The 21967-nt window shown below is 36.6% G+C and overlaps 1 protein-coding gene across 1 annotated transcript in view; it reads left to right on the forward strand.

The window, feature by feature from the left end:
• The window catches only part of LOC134749005 (furin-like protease 2), a 37824-nt gene extending 23487 nt beyond the window's left edge, over nucleotides 1-14337 (forward strand). The window contains exons 4-12 of the mRNA XM_063683893.1: nucleotides 5425-5559; nucleotides 5741-6048; nucleotides 6124-7887; nucleotides 7990-8105; nucleotides 8183-8300; nucleotides 8373-8927; nucleotides 9133-9233; nucleotides 9552-9739; nucleotides 10210-14337. Coding sequence (XP_063539963.1) covers nucleotides 5425-5559; nucleotides 5741-6048; nucleotides 6124-7887; nucleotides 7990-8105; nucleotides 8183-8300; nucleotides 8373-8927; nucleotides 9133-9233; nucleotides 9552-9739; nucleotides 10210-10362 — 3438 coding nt within the window. The 3' untranslated portion in view covers nucleotides 10363-14337. The remainder of the gene's footprint in view (nucleotides 1-5424; nucleotides 5560-5740; nucleotides 6049-6123; nucleotides 7888-7989; nucleotides 8106-8182; nucleotides 8301-8372; nucleotides 8928-9132; nucleotides 9234-9551; nucleotides 9740-10209) is intronic.
• The last annotated feature ends 7630 nt before the right edge of the window (nucleotides 14338-21967 follow it).

The raw sequence follows: 21967 nt of genomic DNA on the forward strand, positions 1-21967 counted from the left end.
AAATCGTTTAAATATTTAGGCAGCATAATTACTAGTGATTCCAGATGTACACAAGATATACTACTAGAATAGCGATGGCTAAAAAAGCTTTTAACGCAAAGAAGTGCCTATTTAAAGCCCGGATATCAGACAATATACGCAAAAGGCTCATAAAAGTGTACATCTGGAGCATTGCACTGTACGGAAGCGAAACGTGGACAATGAGGCAACGTGATAGGAAGAGGCTGGAGGCTTTTAAGATGTGGTGCTGGCGTCGAATGGCTAAGATCAGTTGGACTGAAAAAAAAACCAACGAAGAGGTTTTACGTATAGTAGGAGAAAAGAGGACTTTGTTAAGAACTATAGATAATAGAAGAGGAAAGATGCTTGGGCACCTGATACGACACGACGAATTTATCAAAAACATCATAGAAGGGAAAGTTGAAGCAAAGAGGAAGGAGGGAAGACCAAGGAGAGCGTACATGCATCAAATAAAGGAAAAACTCAACGTCGTGTCGTATCAGGCTGTCAAAGAGAAGGCAGAGGACCGCGAAACATGGAAATTGCTCCACCGACAAGAGACTTACTCTTAAGTATATGATGGGTATTTTATGTCGTGAAGAGATACTCTCGCGCCAAACATGTGCTAGCCCGGCTGTAATTAGTTTATGTAGCTTCAGATACCATAGTAAAAAAAATACATCGAATATAAGTTTTTTTATAGAAAACTTGTTTTTGCTCTATTTCGTTTACGTTTACGAGAGCTATATAAACTAATTACAGACCTAGATATACCTCATGTTATCGTATATGCAAGGTTTCATTAAAATCCAACACGTAGTTTTAAAATGAGAACGAAACTCCGCTTGTATGGGAAGGTGAAATTCGGCCGAGCTTGCCCGGGACTCTTAAATGAAGATTACTGTTTACATGGCGGAACAAAAAGTATCATTCATAAGATGAACATATAGGATAGCTTTTACCCCTAAAAGCATCTGCTAATAGGATCAGAGTCACATGGAAAAGCTAGTTACTAAATAAAATACCTAATTCATGCATGTTTGAGAAAGATAGACGCATTTAAAATGGCATGGCGGTAAGAAATCCTGCTTCTTCTGATACAGGCGTTCGTAGGGCTCTGTAGGAAAAAGATAGGAGGGCGAACCATTCGTTCAATCCATTAATTGTAATGCAATTATCAATGATACTACATCAGTTACTAGCGGCGATACTCCTCGCCCCATTTGGAATGTGGGGAAAAACTCGCACTGACCCTTAATGAAACAAGTTGGTCCAGGCTACAGCTATGTGTTTGTGAAGCTGGAGCTGGTGGTGTGATATTAAAGCGAACAGAGGCCTCGCCGGCGGGTTGCGGAGGCATAAGGTGGGGAACATCTTTGTGTTTACGAGTAATATGCGACTTAAGACCTCGGGATGTGAACACTCGCGACGAGTCAAGACAGTAAGGGGCACGACGACTCAGACAGAGAACTCATTGCATCTAACACCATAAAATAGTAACATAGTAAATGAGAAACTTATATCAAATAACAAACACAAACCACAGTATATAATTACGTATAACTAAACAATTCACAATTAACGTCTGGCACGATACTGCAGTCGATACTCTCTCGATGTGTGGTGCACGGTGCACCGTCGCGACTAGCGGCGGCAGCGGGGACTTGGTCGGAGCCGGAGCGCTAGGCCTCAGACAGGGCGTCGAAACGAAAGGGGCCTTACGGCAGGCGAAAGCCGGCACTCCAATGGGTAGGCCTAGTTTTTTACAGGCGCCTTCGGGGACATCGGTAAACAATGAATTCGATAGAGTCGTAATCGTAACACAATTTCAAACCGTAGCACAAAATTCTTACATTGCATATTTCCATTTTAAAAGAACATTTTTACATATATATTATATGATTAAAGTAGAATTTTACTACTGCTGTAATGCGACATGCTAAAGACGGTTAAATTTGAGGCGACGGTATAAAAGTTTTACTTTAATAAACGCCTTAAATAAACTCAATTAGAGTTTATTTTTCAAAAGCTTACACCATGGATAATTTTTAACTATCAATATCACATGTACATAGATAAGTGATAGGATGTCATTTAGCCAAATATTCATTAAAATACACTTTAAGTAAACTTGTTTAGAATTGATTTTTCAAAAGCTCAAACCATGGATAATTTATAACTGTCTATGTCATTTGTACATGGATAAGTGGTAGAATGTGATTTAACAATCTATTCTTTAAAATACACCTTAAGTCATCGAGCTTAAAATTCATTTTTCAAAACCTCATCGCTATCATTTGTCACTTATACGTTATCCTCGCGACTTTATACCGAATTAAATCACTTATCAGATATGCCGTCTTTTCACTTATACAATGATAAATGAAATGGTGACAAAGCATCATAGCCCGGCTGGATTCCTCCAGGATCCCATCCTAGGGATCTACTATGAAGTATAAATTCTTCGAAACCAAAAGAAATGGGGAAACTAACATAAAAAAAAACAAAGACGCCAACAAAATTAGCATCTCTATATTCGAGATTTTGAAGTCGGTAAAAAATTACCAATGTCGCTTTTATAAATTGGTATGCGTTTGCGTATCAATTTTGCTACGGTAATTTACGGCAAGGGCCTAATTATTTTTTATATAGGTACTTATTTTAATACGCGTTCTGAGATCAGAGGTCAAACGACGATCATAACTAAATTGAATTTTTGTTCTGAACTGAGTTGGGACCGTCTCCACATAACTGTCAGGGCATGACAGCTTAGACGTACTAAATTGGATCGTTGAGGCACCCTATGTTGTTTTTCAAACTGGAAGAATACGATAATAGGATGTCATCTCCATACAATTTATAACCTAAAATGCCAAATGTCCCAAAATTGTATTGAATTGACATCTATCATCGTACCCTTCCAGTTTGAAAAACATTAAGGGGCCCACTAAAATCGTCCGGCGGACTTATCAGTCCGCCGGACGATATCGGCCTGTCAGTTAGAGCAAACATTTGACAGTTCCGAACAACTGACAGGCCGATATCTTCCGGCGGACTGATAGTCAATGGGCTCCTTTATAGTATAGATTCAGACACAGATACAGAAACAAATAAAGAGCTTTTCATATCTATGCGATCCAATAAATAAATATTCGAAAATATTCTTATGCAACGAACTTTAAAAAAAATACAAGGTTTAATAGATACAAAAACGTTGCACAGAACACACAAAGACACAAATATGGCACAGAATAGGCAATACAAAGGCGAACCTAGCCCTTTTAGGGATCTCTTCCAGTTATCAGGAAATGCCTTTATAAACTTTCCTAAAAGATTGAAACTTCAAGCAAAACTTTGTTAGCTCAGTTTATTTAAAAGCCACAATTGTAACTATTACATATACAATCACAATACGCCTCCTGGAATTCTTGTTTATATCAAACAGATGATTTCTTTAATTCGTCCTTTACTAGGCACCAAAAGTTAATAAGACAACTATTAAGTTGTTTTATTTGCTATTAGTACACCCCAAGGAAGACGCCACCACTTTCCCACACCCCTGTAACGCTGGCGGATAAATCTACATGATTTATATTCGTGACTTGTTCCGAAGATAAATTGCCCTTCAGATGATTCATTACAATTTGGAAGTATTCGATACTTAATCCCAAACGTGTTGGGGGTTAAGTTAATGAACTATATCTGTTTATTTACATAAATGGAGATTTTAATGCAATATCAAACGGAAGGTCGGTGAAAGCTAATTGGCTTATTGTCTAGATTCTATACGATAAGCGACAAGATAGATGTTCTATACTATAGGTTAAGCACTGCACCATACAGTTTTAGCTTGTTTTATGGACTATCTTTCTGATTATTTTACAGTTGCATTCTCTGTTGAATTTTATTGTCTACCATTGTGTTCCCAATAAAAAAAAAACATTTCAATAGTAACATTTGATAAAACTTCACATCGATTCGTATTACTGGCTCAACCCAAATTAACTTCGAGTTATTATAAATTTGTAAGTACGTGGTCCAAGCAGGGCGAAGTCTAGAGTATTTATTACTATTTATATACGTAATTCTAATACCTAATAAATTATCTACGCCTGTTCGAGCTGCTGACGCGAGCTATTTTTCATAAACGTAGATATATTAACTTATATAAGTAACTTTATTATTTGAACTTTACATTTTAAATTAAAAGAATGAAGCGTATATTTAACATTTAACATTTATACATTTTTAGAAAACTGTAATGAGTAACAGAGACTCTAATTACTATTTTAAGGTAAACATTATCCCAAAACAAAAACTTTATAGGCTGAACAAATGCTACGAAAATGTCTATTTTCCTTCTCGACTAACTCTTTAGTAAGGTAGTTTCAAATAAGTAATACCCAGGAAAGCGTCTCGTCTTTGTATTAATACATTTTAAAACGAAAAATACTTAAGGACTCTCTTCTTTTAAAGGCTATTGTTGTGGATGAAGCATTGTTTTAAATACATTTTGCTCTATTACTTCCGAGAGGCATTAGCGTTTCTGGTTAGCGAGGTAATAAAACTAGGTATATTTATTTATGTACTACCTACACATCACACAAAACAAATAGTAAATGCCAGTAATTACGTTCACGGGGAAATTTATATGAAGCCTAGGAGAGCTTTATACATGATTTAAATAGGAGATCCAATGGCTAATAATAGTAATAAAAGTTAGTATTAATGTAAATAAACCAATTTTACTTACTAGTTTTATTGCATTCCGCTCCCGAAGTAGCTTTGCAAATTTAAACGATCTGCATAAGCTCCAATTTTTAACCGACTTCTTTACTCAGAACACAGAAAACACCCAGAAGGAGGAGGTTCTGTATTCAGTTGGGGCTTTTTTATTTTATTTTATAATATACCAATATCTAAACCTCAACAAATTTTGACATAATATTTAAGGACGTAGTTTAGCGAAAAGGATGTACCTGTAAAATTTGGCATATAAGTAAATGAATGGTTTTCTTATTTGACTATACTCAAATTCTATTGACATATTTTTGTGCATTGGACCCTTTTCCCTAAATAACGTCCATATAGATATTAAATATTTACTCAATATATTGATTTGTTGCCACAAATTAATTATTGATTAGCCACACACGTGAGAGCCGAACTTCTAAAATAATTAAGTTTGATTATTCCCAAATAGGTAGTTTTCGAACCCGAGTGCATATGACGTAGTTCATTGTTAGCCCCAATTCCGGGTAACGGCCTAATGTAATGGCGCTATTACTATCACCATTTGTGTAGAGGCTTTTGTTTTAATCTTTTTTGGCGTTCAGTTTAAATAGCACAAACTATTCGTTAAAACGTTCCAAATTGCTAAGAATGCTTCCAACGATTTTAGGCCAATATCCAGTTTTATTTCAGAATGGCGGGGCGGCCGACGGTCTGGACATGAACGTCGGCTACGCGTGGAGGAAGGGATACACGGGAAAAGGGGTAGTCATAACCATTTTAGATGATGGCATTCAGCCCAACCATCCAGACTTGTCGCAAAACTACGTAAGTGTACTTTTATTGTACGATAAATTCTTATTTTGCGAAATTTAAAGCTCTTGTGTAACTGCCGCACGTGCAATCATAGTTGCGATTCTATATATATTCCTATATTATCCTTTACGCGGTAACATTCTACGTTTAACACTATACGGAGGCATATTTTGTTATTATTGTGATGTTTTAGGACGGGACCGCATCGACCGATATAAACGGGAACGACACGGACCCCACGCCGCAGGACAATGGCGACAATAAACATGGCACCCGGTGCGCGGGAGAGGTGGCTGCGGTCGCGTACAATAGGTACTGCGGCGTCGGTATTGCGTACAACGCGAGCATTGGAGGCGTCAGGATGTTAGACGGCCTTGTTAATGACGCAGTCGAGGCCCAAGCGCTAGGCTTCAACCCCCATCATATAGACATATACAGCGCATCCTGGGGGCCCGAGGACGACGGCAAAACTGTCGACGGACCTGGTCCTTTAGCTAGAAGGTAAGGTTAGACTACTAATTGCGTGAGATAAAAAATAATAGCTAGCGGCGAGCTCATTAAAATGTTTTGTTTCAGGGCCTTTATAAATGGAGTGACAAACGGCAGGGGAGGAAAGGGGTCGATCTTTATATGGGCGTCAGGCAACGGAGGAAGGCATACCGACTCTTGTAACTGCGACGGATACGCAAATAGTATTTTCACGATATCAGTATCTAGCGCAACCCAAGGCGGTTATAAACCGTGGTATTTAGAGGAATGCTCTTCTACTTTGGCTTCGACTTACAGCTCCGGCACTCCGGGGAGGGATAAAAGTGTTGCCACTGTTGATATGGATGTTCAATTAAGGCCGGATCACTTATGTACGGTAGATCATACGGGCACGTCTGCCTCTGCCCCTTTAGCTGCGGGGATATGTGCATTAGCACTAGAAGCAAATCCTTTGCTGTCGTGGCGAGATATCCAACATCTAGCAGTTTTAACTTCAAGGTCACAGCCATTAGAAAAAGAAGAAGGGTGGATTGTAAATGGAGTGAAGCGAAAAGTAAGCCACAAGTTTGGCTACGGTTTAATGGACGCCGCCCAAATGGTCACATTAGCCGAACAATGGACCGGCGTGCCACCTCAACATATTTGCAAGTCGCAGGAAATAAACGAGGACAAGTCGATCGAAACTTCTTCCGGCTACACGATATCAATGCATATGGATGTCAATGGGTGCAGCGGTACCGTAAATGAGGTCAGGTTTTTGGAACACGTTCAATGTAAAATTTCACTCAGCTTTTTCCCCAGAGGTAATTTGCGCATACTGCTTACATCACCAATGGGAACGACTTCGACCCTTTTATTCGAAAGGACGCATGACGCCACAAGCTCTAATTTTGACGATTGGCCGTTTTTAAGTGTCCATTTCTGGGGCGAGAGCGCCGAAGGACGATGGACCCTTCAGATAATAAACGCTGGAAATAATCACGTGACCCAAGCGGGGCTATTAAAAAGATGGCAGCTGATTTTTTACGGCACCGCCACTAACCCCATTAGACTACGAAATAAAAGCTACTTTACATCAAATAATAACGCATACCAGGACGAGAAAGCTTACCACGTAAACGACGTTTACGATGCCTCCGAATATTCGCAATTCCTCAACGAAATCGAGCTCGGAATTTCGGACAGACATGCCAATCTCAAAAATATTCCTTCCGCGCAAAGAAAAAATGTTTTAGCGGATGCCAATGATAAACAAGTGCAAAGGCTATGCGATCCGGAATGTGATTCACAGGGCTGTTATGGCAAGGGTCCCACGCAATGTGTGGCGTGTAAACATTACAGGCTGGACAACTCATGTGTGTCGCGTTGTCCGCCGCGGAGTTTTGTGAATCAAGGCGGTGTGTGCTGGCCTTGCCACGAGTCGTGCGAGACTTGCGCCGGTGCCGGACAAGATTCCTGCCTGACTTGCGCTCCAGCTCATCTTTTGGTCATCGATCTAGCCGTCTGCTTACAACAATGTCCGGATGGCTACTATGAGGACCCTGATGCCTACGCCTGTTTCCCGTGCGCGGAGCACTGTGACACATGCTCCGAGAAAGCAGACATGTGTGCCTCTTGCGCTCATAATTATGTACTTTATAACGGTTCTTGTTTGGCGTCGTGTCCGCCAGGCACATATCAAAAGGATGACTTTGGTTGCTTGCCTTGCCACGGGACTTGTGAGTCATGCAACGGCCCGAGCGAGACGGCGTGTGTCTCATGTAGGATCGGCAATTACATATTCAAAGGCCGTTGCGTTGAAAAATGCCCTACCGAACATTACGCAGACGTTCAGAGAAGAGAATGTATAGCGTAAGTAGCATATTAATATAAAACAACATCAGATGTTGATAAAGATTCTTTATCATAACACCCCTTAACATGACATTAATTTTATTTTACATATTATTCCAGATGTCCCATTGGGTGTTCAATGTGCTCAAACATAATATGTACGGCATGCAAAGAAAAATGGATTTTTACTAAAGGAGGAAAATGTCTTCCAGGTGGCAACGAGAAATGTGATACAAGTATGTTACTATCACAAATAAATACGGAATTTCATTTCATGTCTTACATGCAGATTACAACTAAAGCTTATTTACAGATGAGTACTACGAGGAGGGTCGATGTAAAAATTGCCATTCTACTTGTGAGAAATGTAGCGGTTCGAATGAGTGGGACTGTTTGTTTTGCTCGAGCCCGCTGTTATTACAGGGATCAAGGTAAGGGCACTTTATTAAGTCTGGCTTTTCTCTTTGTGAAGAAAGGAGCCACTAAGGGTTTGTTTGTTTTAGGTGCGTGGCTGAATGCGGGCAGGGATATTTTCAGACGGCCGGACGGTGTTCAAGGTGTCCGCACACGTGCACTGCCTGCGTGTCGCGATTGAACTGTACGTCTTGTGCGGGTGCTTTGCGTTTACAGTCCGGCACGTGTAGAGCTACCTGTGCTCCTGGATACTACCCTGACGAAGGAACCTGTTCAAAATGCTACCTGTCGTGTGAGACATGTACAGGCCCTCGGAGAGACCAGTGTGCATCTTGCCCTCCAGAATGGAGGTTAGCCGCCGGCGAGTGCAGGCCAGAATGTCCTCAAAACTTCTTTCCATGGCAAGACAGTTGCCGGCGATGTCACCATTACTGTCAAGATTGCCACGGCGCGGGGCCGCAGCGTTGCACATCTTGCCCAACACACTTCTCCTTGGAGAACGGCCTATGTGTGGAGTGCCTTAGTTCCCAATACTACGAACCCAGGACGCGGACATGCCGTCCTTGTCATGACTCCTGCAGGTCTTGTTCCGGACCTGGGCCTACAAGTTGTGTCACCTGTGCTCACCCATTGCGTTTGGATAGGTAAATATTATATTTATCAATGAATTCCTTTTTTAACACGTATAATATATGTTAGTAGTCTATGTACTTATATATTATTTACCAGACGGCAAAGCTACATTTTGTTTCGACCTTCGAAAAAGACCTTTGAAACCGTAACAAACCGTAGTTACAGATTTTTAAACCTTAAAAAGAAATTTTAGAATGATGTTTTTGTTTGTTTTAGGGTAAATCACAAATGTCTGCCATGTTGTACAGAAAGCATGGTTTCAATTTTTTTGAGCACCAACGTGTCTACTGATTGTTGCCATTGCGACAAAGATATAGGTGAGATATCCATCCAATCAATACTCTTGGTAATAAATTACAAAACAATGTACAGTCCTTGAGATTTCTACTCAATCTTTATCCAACAATGATTTTGAGTATTTAATTATGTTTCAAAGACGCCATTGAACTCATTGAAAAGGATGATTGAAGATTACGGTGGCGGAAGAACAAAGGTATCAAGTTTATAACGAAGTTGGTGCCCGGGTGTTGTCTAGCCTATGGCTTCGCAACATTTCCTCTTATACCGATTTCTATTCCCTATAGAGGTTTTCCAAGCGTTTTGAATACAAAAGGTAAACCAGAATTCTTTTCTAGGAGGCTGTTTAAACGGCTCATCGGCGGGTAAACGGCGCATTGCGGAGAACATTCGCACTCATATAACAGCCTCGTTTTTTGTTGACGATTCGAAGGACCGCTCGAATATCTGGGACCATAATTTATTGGCAGTGGGGAGTGTCGGCGCGGCGCTTCTTGTAGTCGTCATAGTATTTATAGTTATAAGGGTAATTTGTTATTTTTCTTCATTAGTGCATGTTAGATTAATATTATGACCAACACATAACTGTCAACAATACTCTAAATCTGAGATACTTTACGAGACATTAGTCAAATAATTTGCAGTTTCAAGCCACTATTTTGTACATCACGGCGCACATTGTTAGTCTAAGTCGAGTGATGCTCCCTAAATCTTAAGTATTTGTGAATAATAACTAAAACCAAATTAACGTTAAGTATTAACGTTTGATAAATCGGCAATATTTATACGTACCTACTTATTATAATAGTGCAAATTATTGTACTTATTTTCTTATGTATCTTACATAATAGACATATCGCAGATGAAAATTTGTAAAATTACTCTACAAAAGCAGCTACCTTTATTTTAAGTAAGGTTTTACAAGAAAGTGGGTGATTTATAAATTTTAATCGTTTAATCTGTTGAAAAAATTTATTATGTTTTTATTTTCGACAGTTTAACATAAAGAAACGTAAGCGGCGCACAGTATTCCCGCAAGCAGAATACTCCCAGCTGACAACCCTCGACGAGGACATGGTCCCTCTGAAGGCGACAGTCCTCACCGTTGCGCCGGATAAACAAGTGGGCCTACTGGAGGAACCAACATAGTGAATAGTCAATATAAATAGGATAAGCCCTGTTGTGTACCTACTTGCCGGATGAGGCCTTAGCTTATCTCAAGGGTACTTATACGTGTTTTCCCTTGTAACAGTGACACGGCGCACAAGAGTCGGTAAACATATCTTTGAAGTCAGCTGTATAAACCAATTCGAAAGAGTTGTTCGACATTCAAGCTACAGACAGAACAAAGTATAAAAGAAAGATGTAAATTTTATGTTGTTTTAAGGAAAACATCTGTCTATAAAAAGTTGTTTGTTTTTTAAGAGCTACTACAGTTTTTGAAGGTTGCACTTATTAAAGTTACATAACATTGTCTTTAAACTTTTATATAAACGATTAAAGCGCATTAATCACAGGGATAAATTCAAATGTGTAAATAAGTATAAACTGAAATAAATGTCATATACGAAGGAAAAAATGACCAAAGCCTCCAGTGTCCAGAGCTGGAATCGAACCAGCGTCCCCCGTTTACCCGACAGGTGCCAGAACCGCTCGGCTATCCGGTAACGGTGGCATGGGTGGAAATTTCCAAGTATATGACATTTATTTCAGTTTATAGTTTAAATAGTAGTGTGTCTACTTGAAAAAATACAAATTAAAATATTTTCATAGAAAATAATTTAATTTGTTCTTAGTGTCAATAAGTGTTACGTTGGTTCAAGGGTAGAAATTGAAGGCTGGCAATCTTGAGGTCCGACAGGATTTTTTCCTGCCAATTCCAATTCAATTTTACACGCCCGTTACCCTTTTCCGCTTTATTTTGGCTTCTATATTAGGCAAATTCGTCATTAAAATTATTGCAACATCTTTTTTAATCCACAGTTTTATAATTATTATGTGCATCTTGCAGAGGATCATCCGGCATGTTTGTAACAGAGATTAAACTACAGACTGATGTGTAAAGGTTTGAATACGTGATTACAGTGTACATAGCTTAGGAATTATATAAAAAAATATACAGACCACTTTGACATGGCCAAAGAGTTGTAGTCAATTTATAGTGTTAGTCAAGTTCAAGGAGTTTATAAATGTATTGATATTTTATTAAAATAAAAGTTTTATTATTGTTAACGATGCGAAAGTCAATTTTGAATTTCCGTAGCTGTTTGGTAGGATAATGGAGTACTGAAATACATAGACTACCTAATTTATTTTTTTAAATATTGTTTTGCTGAAGTAATTAGTAGGAAGCAATTGGAAATTTTGTCACTTTTCCAATTGTGACACTTGTCAATACAATTTTAGTCAGAAAGAGATGTTTTTAAAATATAATGTACTGTAATGTAATTGTGGGCAACAACAGTCCATTATTGCACGCTAACAAATAGTCATATATAGTCAGGTGACAATTTGTCAAGTTGGTAAGGTAGGCGCCAGCATAGACTATTCTGGCTTGCTTTATGGCTCTAAAATCGGTGCAAATGGATATTCTCTCGTCAGTGCCTTTAGAAACATGTATAAAGAAATCTCTATATCTTATAAAACAATCCCCCGCCGCGTCTGACTGTGTGTATGTATGTTCGCGATAAACTCAAAAACTACTGAACGGATTTTCATGCAGTTTTCACCAATTGATAGAGGAAGGTTTAGGTGTATAATTTGTTAAGGTTTTGTGTAACCCGTGCGAAGCCGGGGCGGGTCGCTAGTAGTATCGTATATTCAAATAGTTACCTGTTTCTAAAATTGCGGTAAAACCATCCTTTTAAGTTATATTTTTTAAATTTAAAATTGTCAGATTCACTCAACGGTACCTAATCCCTGACAGTTCAGAGTTATGTTTACTGTTATAACATTTAGGCCATGTCAAATCTGGTTGTACAACTCTAAATTTTGAGGGCAATTATCTACGACTATCTATTAGTATCATCATTGTAAATCCACTTTTGGTTGATGTTCCAAACGTCTGCTGACATTTTTTTATCTTTGTTTCAAAGAGTATAAAAAGTATTATATAAAAGAGCATACTGATATTGTCTATTAGAATTTACACAGTTTCAACTTATATAATCCTTTAGGTATCATTGCATAGTGTTTGTTGAAAATACTGGGGCTATTTGTAAATTTGAATTTGTGTATTTTATACCGTGGCGATATATAAAGCAATCGGTTTAAAAGATTAAACCACAGCCGTTTTGTACGGCTATAAATGGTAAAAAAGAATCATCTTATTATATTCATAATTCATAATGGGTATATAGTTCCAGAAGTTTCCGATAAAATAAACCAAACAATGATGCCTACCACTTTTTACTAACACACATCGCAAAATTATTATTTATCTAATCTATGTATTGGTGTGTAGATTTTCATTATATGAGAGAGCTAGTATGCAGATATATTATATGAATTATTTACACGCTTCGAGTATTCAATTACGTCGTTTAATATTCAGAGTTAATTGCTGTAGACATTTGTATGTAAATGAGTGCATTTGTTTATCTCAGCTACTCTACGTTTTATTAAACTGTGCTAGATTATTTTAAGCCTTTTGATGGACCAGTTTATTTCATGCCGACTAAGTAAATTATATATACGCCGATTACGTTGAGAATAGTAAAAGGCGCACTTAGTTACTGAAAAATATGAATCTGTATTTATCGACACACGAAAATGCTTAAAAAAAAGTGTTTCATATATTTTTGAAAGAAGATTCAAATAACATTCAAATAGGTAAAACCACACCCGCTTAATTGAAACGATGTAATCTACACTTGAGAGCAACGAAAACGAGTTTGTAAGGAATTTACATTGAAAGTTACCCGTTTTCATTGTTTTTAAGTACATAAAAAATAACCATCGACACACTTTGTCTCTATTTTGTTGAATGAGAATATTTTTTAATTATTGCGGTTTGTTAACCTTTCACTTTCATCGCTTTAAAGTCTTTAAACAGGGTGGAAAAAATTAAAGGGCCCTAAAGGGAAAGTGCCTCAAAACCTTAAGTTAACTCAGTTTACTTAAAGGCTACATTCTTTAATTTTTATAGAGAGACAGAATTGCATTCAAAGGTTTTTGTTAATTCGCTTCCCTCGTCCGGGAATCGAACCGACTAAAAATAAAAATTTAATATGCAATTTTATGGATATTTTGTACGACAGACGAGTTTAAGACCTCGTGTTTCTTGGAGAAATTTTAACATTAACAATATGAACTGTTTCAAATGTGGAATAAAATAACAAAAGTTTCTATTTTTATTTTAAGTCGGTTCGACTCCCAGTCGATACAAGCGAATTAAAAAAAATAAAAGAATGTTTCCTTTAAGTAAAATGAGCTACCTTAAGGTTTTAAGCCACTTTCCCTCCATTTTCCACACTGTATACATATTTCACGATACATGACATTACTCAGTAGCAGTATATGAACTGAAATTAAATTTCAACTTACTACTACTACTTACTACTAGTACTAAAACACCTTATCAATTATTGTTGACTTATGTAATATTAAAATTATTTATCATAATCTATGTAGGTGTACTTACTTACAAATCGGACCACTGATTTATTGTGTTTTCTTAGGGACCTAATTATCCTTCGCTCGTTGCTATTTTGACTGAGTTTGTATGAAACGAGATATGTTTAAATCCATTTCGTTTAATAAATTTTTATACTCCAATTAAATATGTCTTATTTTTTCAGACTATTTAATAACACGTTTTGTCTTATTTTGCGTGCATGGCCTGTTTTCCTAAAATAATTCTTTAATCGCGAGCAAGGTACTTTAAAAGTAAATGTACTTAACCAAAGTTTTATGTCTATTAATGTTGTCCTGTATATTATTATTGTGTTAGTCATGTTTCATTCTAGTCTAATGTTAACATATCTTAAAATAATTTGGTTCGTTGAAATTGTTAGTTCGTGGATATAACGAGCGGTTGTATATACATTTAAACTGCAAAGTCGAATGATTTCATGTAAATATGTATAAAATGTAAATACATCGATGGTTTTTATGATGGCACAATTTGTTTTATTTTAAATATTTAAAAATGAACACCAATACCCTCCACGCCGAAATGCCACGATGCGATGCAAACGAGATTTTGATTGCATCGTAGCACAGATTAATAAATAGTTACTACGTAATCGTAGACCCAGGAAACGAGATAGTTTTGATAATCACAAAAAGTATATTAAATTACAAAAATTACTTTCTGTTTACACGACTGCCCGATTTTCCATTATTCCATAATTTTTGAACGCCTTAACCAATTTAGGTAGATGTACAGTAGCGGCAAAAAAATCGATTATATACCTATTTTCTTGCTGGCATTCATTCGAAAATTCGTGAAATTACACTTTATACCATGAAAACAATAATTGTTTCATTATCACGATCATATATATATCGCACTTATTCATATATATATACTTACGTCCCACTGCACGTGGCAACATAGGCAGCCACTTGGGGACTTCACACACACCAATTAATGTATGTTATAAATATTGAATTTCTTATTTGAAAACATTCAAAAGCGAATCTTACCAACAATAAAACCTAGATGGGTCGATTGTACACCCTCGTTAGCCTCTGGTTTAAAAATTAAATCGTATCATTACTTTACAATTTAATACCCACCGGGCTACCGAGAAAACTCGGGCAAACTAATTATTTTAAAAACGTACCCTAATTTAATACAATTTTATTGTCCTTTTCATACGCCCCTAAGATATTATAAATTTCATCGAAATCGCTAGAAATTACTAAAAGAAACATACAAATATATCTGAAAAAAAAAACATGTTAGATTATTTTCCGCTACTGTAGCCTATGTATTATATGTACATATGTATCATTAGAATATTTCACGTCATTTCGATTGTCATAGGGTATGTGACGTCACCATGAAAAAATATAGCGGAAATAACATGTATTTAGAAAGAAAACGGAATGGTTTTTATTAGTTTGAATAAGTGCGATTATAATGTAATATCATATCGAATATCGATGTCAAATGAATGCCACTCGAAGCTTTAAAGGAATAAAACTAAACTTTGTATTCCACAAACATATTCAGCAACATTAAATGTTATTCTATTAGCGGAAAAACGTTAATCACTGATTAAGGATCTCCGTAAAGACACCTTTTTCTGGTGTACGCAAAAAAACTAAAGATTTAACAAAAACAATAACAAATAATAAACTCGTATATGATTTGTATATCTTTTTTGGACTATTCAGATGCACGTATGTGGTATTTAAAGAACTAATGATCGTACAGCTTTTGATGTAAACGTGATCAATAAAATCGGTACACAACTGAGAGGGCGTTTTCACCAAAACATGGCTTAACCTATTTCGACGCCTACGCCGTATTTCCTAATTGTGTCTCCGTGATATAGTGCTCACGTCTCGCTGATGGCAGCTATTTGTTAACGAAACAAAATCTTCCACAAATGAAAATGGAGCAAAGCGATTTTTTTAACAGATGTGATTTTGGGAAACAAATTGGTGAGCTCATTCTGCTTAACCACTTGACAGCCGAGTGATCATTTTGCGTTCAACCGTAAATACAAATAAAACAAAGTATTATACAGTTGAAATTTTCACAGATGATGTATTTCTGTTGCCGCTATAACGAGGCTATAACAACAAATACTAAAAAGTACGGAAACCTCAGTGGGCGAGTCCGACTCGCACGGCCGGTTTTTATATTAAGCGGAAGCTCATTATTTGTAGGTACTTTAAGTAATGGAATGATAGAATTTATTTCATTAAATTTGTCTACATTAAAATATTAATTATTTATTTATTGCTAGGTATTTCAAGTTACCTGATAAATTTAACATTTAATTTAAAATATCCTAAATAGTTGCAAGCATCGATGGCACCCGTGTGGCCGTATTTAGGACGTACGGTCTTTTTCAGGGTCCCGGGTATAAATTGTAAGCTAAAGTATCATCGACGACTATATCATTTCTTGACTTGATTAGAGTTTATAAAAGTAGGTACTTAAAGTAATTTATTTCTTTTCAACTTACCTACTTCCATAAAATTCAGAATTTATTTAGTTGATAGTTTTTTACACATGTCATATCATTACAACGAGTACTTGAACGATTTATAAATATTTTATATATCTATACACTTGTCACCCTAATGATCTCATGAAAATCCATTACCGTACATTTTTAATTTATTGTTGTTTTATGTATGTAAAACAACAGTACGTAAGTCAATATTTAAATAAAGTATAGATGAGTTAAACGTGAGCTTCTGGTATCGATTGGAAAGACCCTGCGGAAAGACCATTAGCACGCCATGAACCACCCCCTAAATAAATTATGTACAAAGGTAATGAATTTCTATCAATCGCCTTTAAGTAAATATTTTGTGTTGAACAATGTTTTTCTTATAAGTGCCTATTAAACAAATAAAGAATGGTAAATAAAAGTGACAGGCTAATTTGATTTTAGATGTTTGTTTTGATAAAATGACAAAAAAAAACATCTTCAAAAGCACATGCTACTTATGTAATAGTCACGTTGTTATATTAATGTGTTTTAAATAAAATATATCTAATGACGGATAAAGCAACACGCAACAAAAACAATACAACAATAACAAAATACAACAAACGTGCATCAAAATAAAAAAACTGGTCAAGTGCGAGTCGGACCATTACGCAAAAAACGGCAAAAAAATCACATTAGTTGTATGGGAGCCCCACTTAAATATAAATTTTATTCTGTTTTTAGTATTTGCGTACGGAACCCTAAAAATTAACGTTCCGTTCGGATTCAAATTACACCAGCATTACTGCAGCAGTATTGCAGCGCGACATGTTTGCCGGTTGCATTATTAAAGTGGATGTCTTGGCCCGGATTTTGACATTTGCAGCAGTAATGCAGTCGGCGGTAATGACGATCTGCAATACTGCTGGTGCAGTCTGAATCCGAACATCACCTTAGGTACTTCTCGATAAAATACGCACCTATAATAATAATAATAATAATATTATAAAAACCTAGCCTAAGATGAAAGATAAATAAAGAGAATAATAATAATAATAAAATGCTTTATTGTGCACACTACATGAAAAAAGATACAGACATCGAGAAAAGATATAAATTTTACCTATTTTAAAAGTACCAATTTAAATTGTTAATACCTACACAATTGACAATTTTTCTTAGCGTCATTGAAATATTAAGATCTTTTAACAAATTATAGTAAAAATAACTTTGGCCATTAAATTTACAAACTGGAATTTTAATGTATGTCTTATCAAGTTTAGAGTTTCAAACTTTAATAACAAACAACACCAGTGCTGTAATCTATTACAATCAAGAATTAAATTTACGATGTAATAATTATTTAATTAAGCCCACAATCATTCCCTCAGATGAACAGCAAGTAACTGTAAAATGTAGTGGCTTAAGAAAATAATGGGGTTACTTTGATAGTTTTAAAAATATGCTTTATTATAGTCGAACAGTTCGTGTACCTAGTTAGATTAAATACTTTGAATTCTTATTCTCCTAAAACCAAAAATCCTGAGTTTAAATATTATGACTTAAAAAGTGAAATTCCAAAGTAAACCCTCAATTTTAAAGTCACCCCGTTTTACGGTACCCACAGTATCCACACTGGGCAAGTGCGGGTTGAAAACTTTCCTCAAGTTAGACCGAATGTTTACGCCGTTATGAGCTATAATTTAGTCATCTGAATAAAACGTGTACCTATTCAACAGTTTTAAAACGATTTTCATTACAATTTCTTCAGATTAATGCTTTTAATGTCTAGGAAGGGAAAATGTTTTACCAAGCATTTAAAATGTATATGATTAATATATTTTTTGAATTCGAATAGTAACTTTTTGCATTCAAAAAATATTATTTAAAAAAAATGGGACAATCTCACAGAACTCAACCATCAACTATTATGAATAGGTACGACAATAGCGTTATGTATAGTAATAATTTAGATAATGAATGCAATACAGGAACTATTATTTAATACCGTGGTCATTAAAACTAAATGAACATACATGGATTCGAATCGAGCTCCACTAGGCTAAGTAGACTAGAACACTACCAACTAGACTTATGGCCCTGTACATCAATACTAACTGCAAACAAAATTAAAATTTTGTTTCTCATCCCTTGAAAATTTTTGTAGGTAGTAGGTACCCAAAACGACATGAACGAAGCCTCGTTCTAAATACCGGCGCAGTAAACAATAAACTAGTTACCGTGTACTAAACTAATCAAACTGATAAGACGCATAAATGTTTTGGAGACAGGAGTGACCGAGACCGGTCAATTCTCTGCGGCGCTCACCGCTCCAACGGTCATCTGTCAACATTATACGAATCGTTCTAACAGAGTGTAAATACAATATTACTACGACTGGATATTAATTATTTACTATAACTTGGAACGAAACGTCTCACTACAAGTTCTACCAGGGACCGGACAACCCTTTCCGCGATAAAACCCTTTCAATGGGCGACACTTAAACACGGCTAACACATTGAAAGACTCCCTTTTGAACTGCAAGCCCATTCATACCCTTACCTTTGACTAACCCTTACCGAAAAGCTAACCAAAAATAAGGCTAGCTCTTAATAAGGGTTACCCTTATCTTTAAGCGCTTTTTATAAAGGTTTCCCTTTGCGTGAAAGAGACAGGATTAGTCTATATCTAAGGTAGTGTATGAAAAGGAAAGAAAATACGTGCCTAGTCAAAGAACGCTGCCGTCGCCGCCGACGATCGCTCGGATTCGAAGTAATGTGTGCTTTATGAACAAGGTAGATGACTTAAATTAGCACGCTGATATGCTAAAAGGGAAGCCCTTTATAAGGCTAACCCTTATAAGCAATATGCAAGGTGTTGGTGAGCGGATGATAAGGGTTTTGTAAGGGTATTTGGGCTACCGATTACTCAAATGTGGTAGCTTTATATAAGGGTTTTTAAAAGCAAAACAAAGGGTTTCGTCGGGCAAAGGGTATGGTGAGTTAAGCCTTATGCAATACCCTTATAAAACCCAGATAAGGGATAGCGGGCCGGTCCCTGAGTTCTACTCGTAATAATAAGTTTGATTGATGGAAATAGTAAATAAAATCTTTATACTGGCAATGGGATATCGTTTCAATAGCCGGCTCATGTCTCGGTCTAGCGAACGTGAAAAATAAATCCATACTAATATTATAAATGCGAAAGTCTGTCTGTCTGTCTGTCTGTCTGTGTGTTACCTCTTCACGCTTAAACCGATGAACCGATTTAGTTGAAATTTGGTATACAGATAGTTTGAGTCCCGGGGAAGGACATAGGATACTTTTTATCCCAGAACTCACCCCTCAAGGGGGTGAAAAGGGGGGTGGAAATTTGTATGGGGAATCAATAACCGCTGAACCGATTTGGATGAAACTTGGTATGGGGATAGTTTCAGCTGTGAGAAAGGATATAGAATAACTTTTATCCCCGAAATCATCCCTTAAGGCTGTAAAAAATGGGGTGGAAATGTATAGTGTGGACCAATTTGGGGGTGAAAAAGGGTGGATTAAAAAGCAGATTTGTTTAAGAACCCCAAAACACTAATTCCACGCAGACGAAGTCGCGGGCAAAAGCTAGTATTGATATAAAACGCCAATCGATATTTAAGAGTCCCCGGCAAGCTCGGCCGAATTTCACCTTCCCATAAAAACGGAGTTTCGTACTCATTTTAGAACTACGTGTTAGATTGTAATGAAACTTTGCACATACAATGGCATTAGATGAGGTAAGTATATCAAGGTCTGTAATTAGTTTATATAGCTCCAGTTTATAAAACAAACGAAATAGATTAAAAATAAGTTTTGTATAAAAAAAATTGGCTGTATTTTTTTAAGTATCTGAAGCTACATAATCTAATTGCAGAAATAGATATACAGAGCTATCTAACTAGTCGTTTTAAAATGAGAGCATAACTACGTTTGTATGGAGAACCGAGCTTGCCGGGGACTCTTAAACAATGTATGAAAATAGTTACGTGACTTTGCCTAGCATCTGTCATCCCGATACATTTTCTCTTTTCGTTGGGCGTTTGTTGATGTACGATTGTCATCGTGGCTAGGTCCCCTGGACCCCAAGGACCGCAAGTAAGAAAAAAAATGATTCGTGAGTTTCGCTGTTAAACATCGGTTTTGTTAGGATTGAGAATTGTGAGAATTATATATATATATATATATATATATATATATATATTACTTAGATATATATATATATATATATATATGTCTAAGTAATAAAAATAGGCCATGTTTGTTTTTTTTTTGTGACAGCAAACGAGCAGACGAGCCGCCTGATGGGATGCAGTCATCATCGCCTATGGACGTAAGCAACATCACAGGAGCCACTTAAGCATTGCCGACCCTTGAGAACCCTAAATACCCGCTTCTTGAAGAATCCCATGTCGTAGCACAAAGGAAATACCTCAGGAGCAACTCATTCCACATTCTGCACGTTCTGGGAAGAAACGAGCGATTATTGTTAGATTACCCCCATTTATCCAGGCTAGCAGTGCTTTTGTAACCTGTCTCGTCATTTGTTTTTTGTATGAAGCTCCCGCTACCTAAGTACCTTTGCTTAAAGATGGACTACTCTATCCAATTTTACTCTGTTCTCACTGGGGGCGAAGTCGAGTTTGGTCCCATTTATCATTCGTCAAGACTCATTTGTTCTAATACTTGAGGCTTAGCTTTAACGGTAATCGGCATATCGAGAGCTTTGAGAATTGAATTTGGATTATATTTAAGTATGCTTTGTGTGTCTGTAAAGTTGGGAATTTTGGAACAAGCCTTTGAATTTCGGTGAGTGAGTTCTGTTGATAAGTTTATAATCGAGATAATTCTCAATGTTTAATGTCTTCGCAGATACACTTCTATATCATGAGCAGTTTTCAGCATTTTCCTCAGTCTCTACATACCTACACTGTCATCAGATTTCAAAAACTAGTTACTAAGGGTTGACATTTGCCAAGCCACGGTTTAAACTCTAATATAGCTACGGCTTAAAAGCCTTGTTTTGGAACACTAATATTTGTAAAATCAAAGTTATATAATGATAAAAAAGCTAAACTTACGGTTTAATTCATGTATTTTTAGTGACTAAAAATACTTAATATTAGCTTAATGTATCATTGTAGTATCATTCACGACAGTTTAAAATAAATAATAATAATTCAGGCAATTCAGCCTATACCAGTGCTGCTGGGTATAGTGCTCCTCTCATGCATGAGAGAGCTTGGGCTCCGGAGGTCACAGGTTCAATTCCTGGCTCGTACAAGGAGTTTTTCAGAACTGTACGAAATATCATTTGATATTTACCACTAGTTTTTCGGTGAAGGAAAACATTGTGAGGAAACCTGCATATATCTGCGAAGAAATTCAAAGGTGTAGTGAAGTCCCCAATCCGCATTGGGCTAACGTGGGGACAGTTTAAATTCAAATAAAAAACATATTTTCTTTCTGTGCTTTGGAGTTTTTCTTGAAGGTTTTATAAAACTATAGTCTCTTTTTATCATATGCAATTCAAGTTACACCTATATTGCAGCTATTTCCTGACAGGAATCAATCCTCAGGCCAATCAATCCTAATTTAACAATCACC

Source organism: Cydia strobilella, chromosome 17 (assembly GCF_947568885.1).
Source record: "Cydia strobilella chromosome 17, ilCydStro3.1, whole genome shotgun sequence".
Classification (NCBI taxonomy): Eukaryota; Metazoa; Arthropoda; class Insecta; order Lepidoptera; family Tortricidae; genus Cydia; species Cydia strobilella.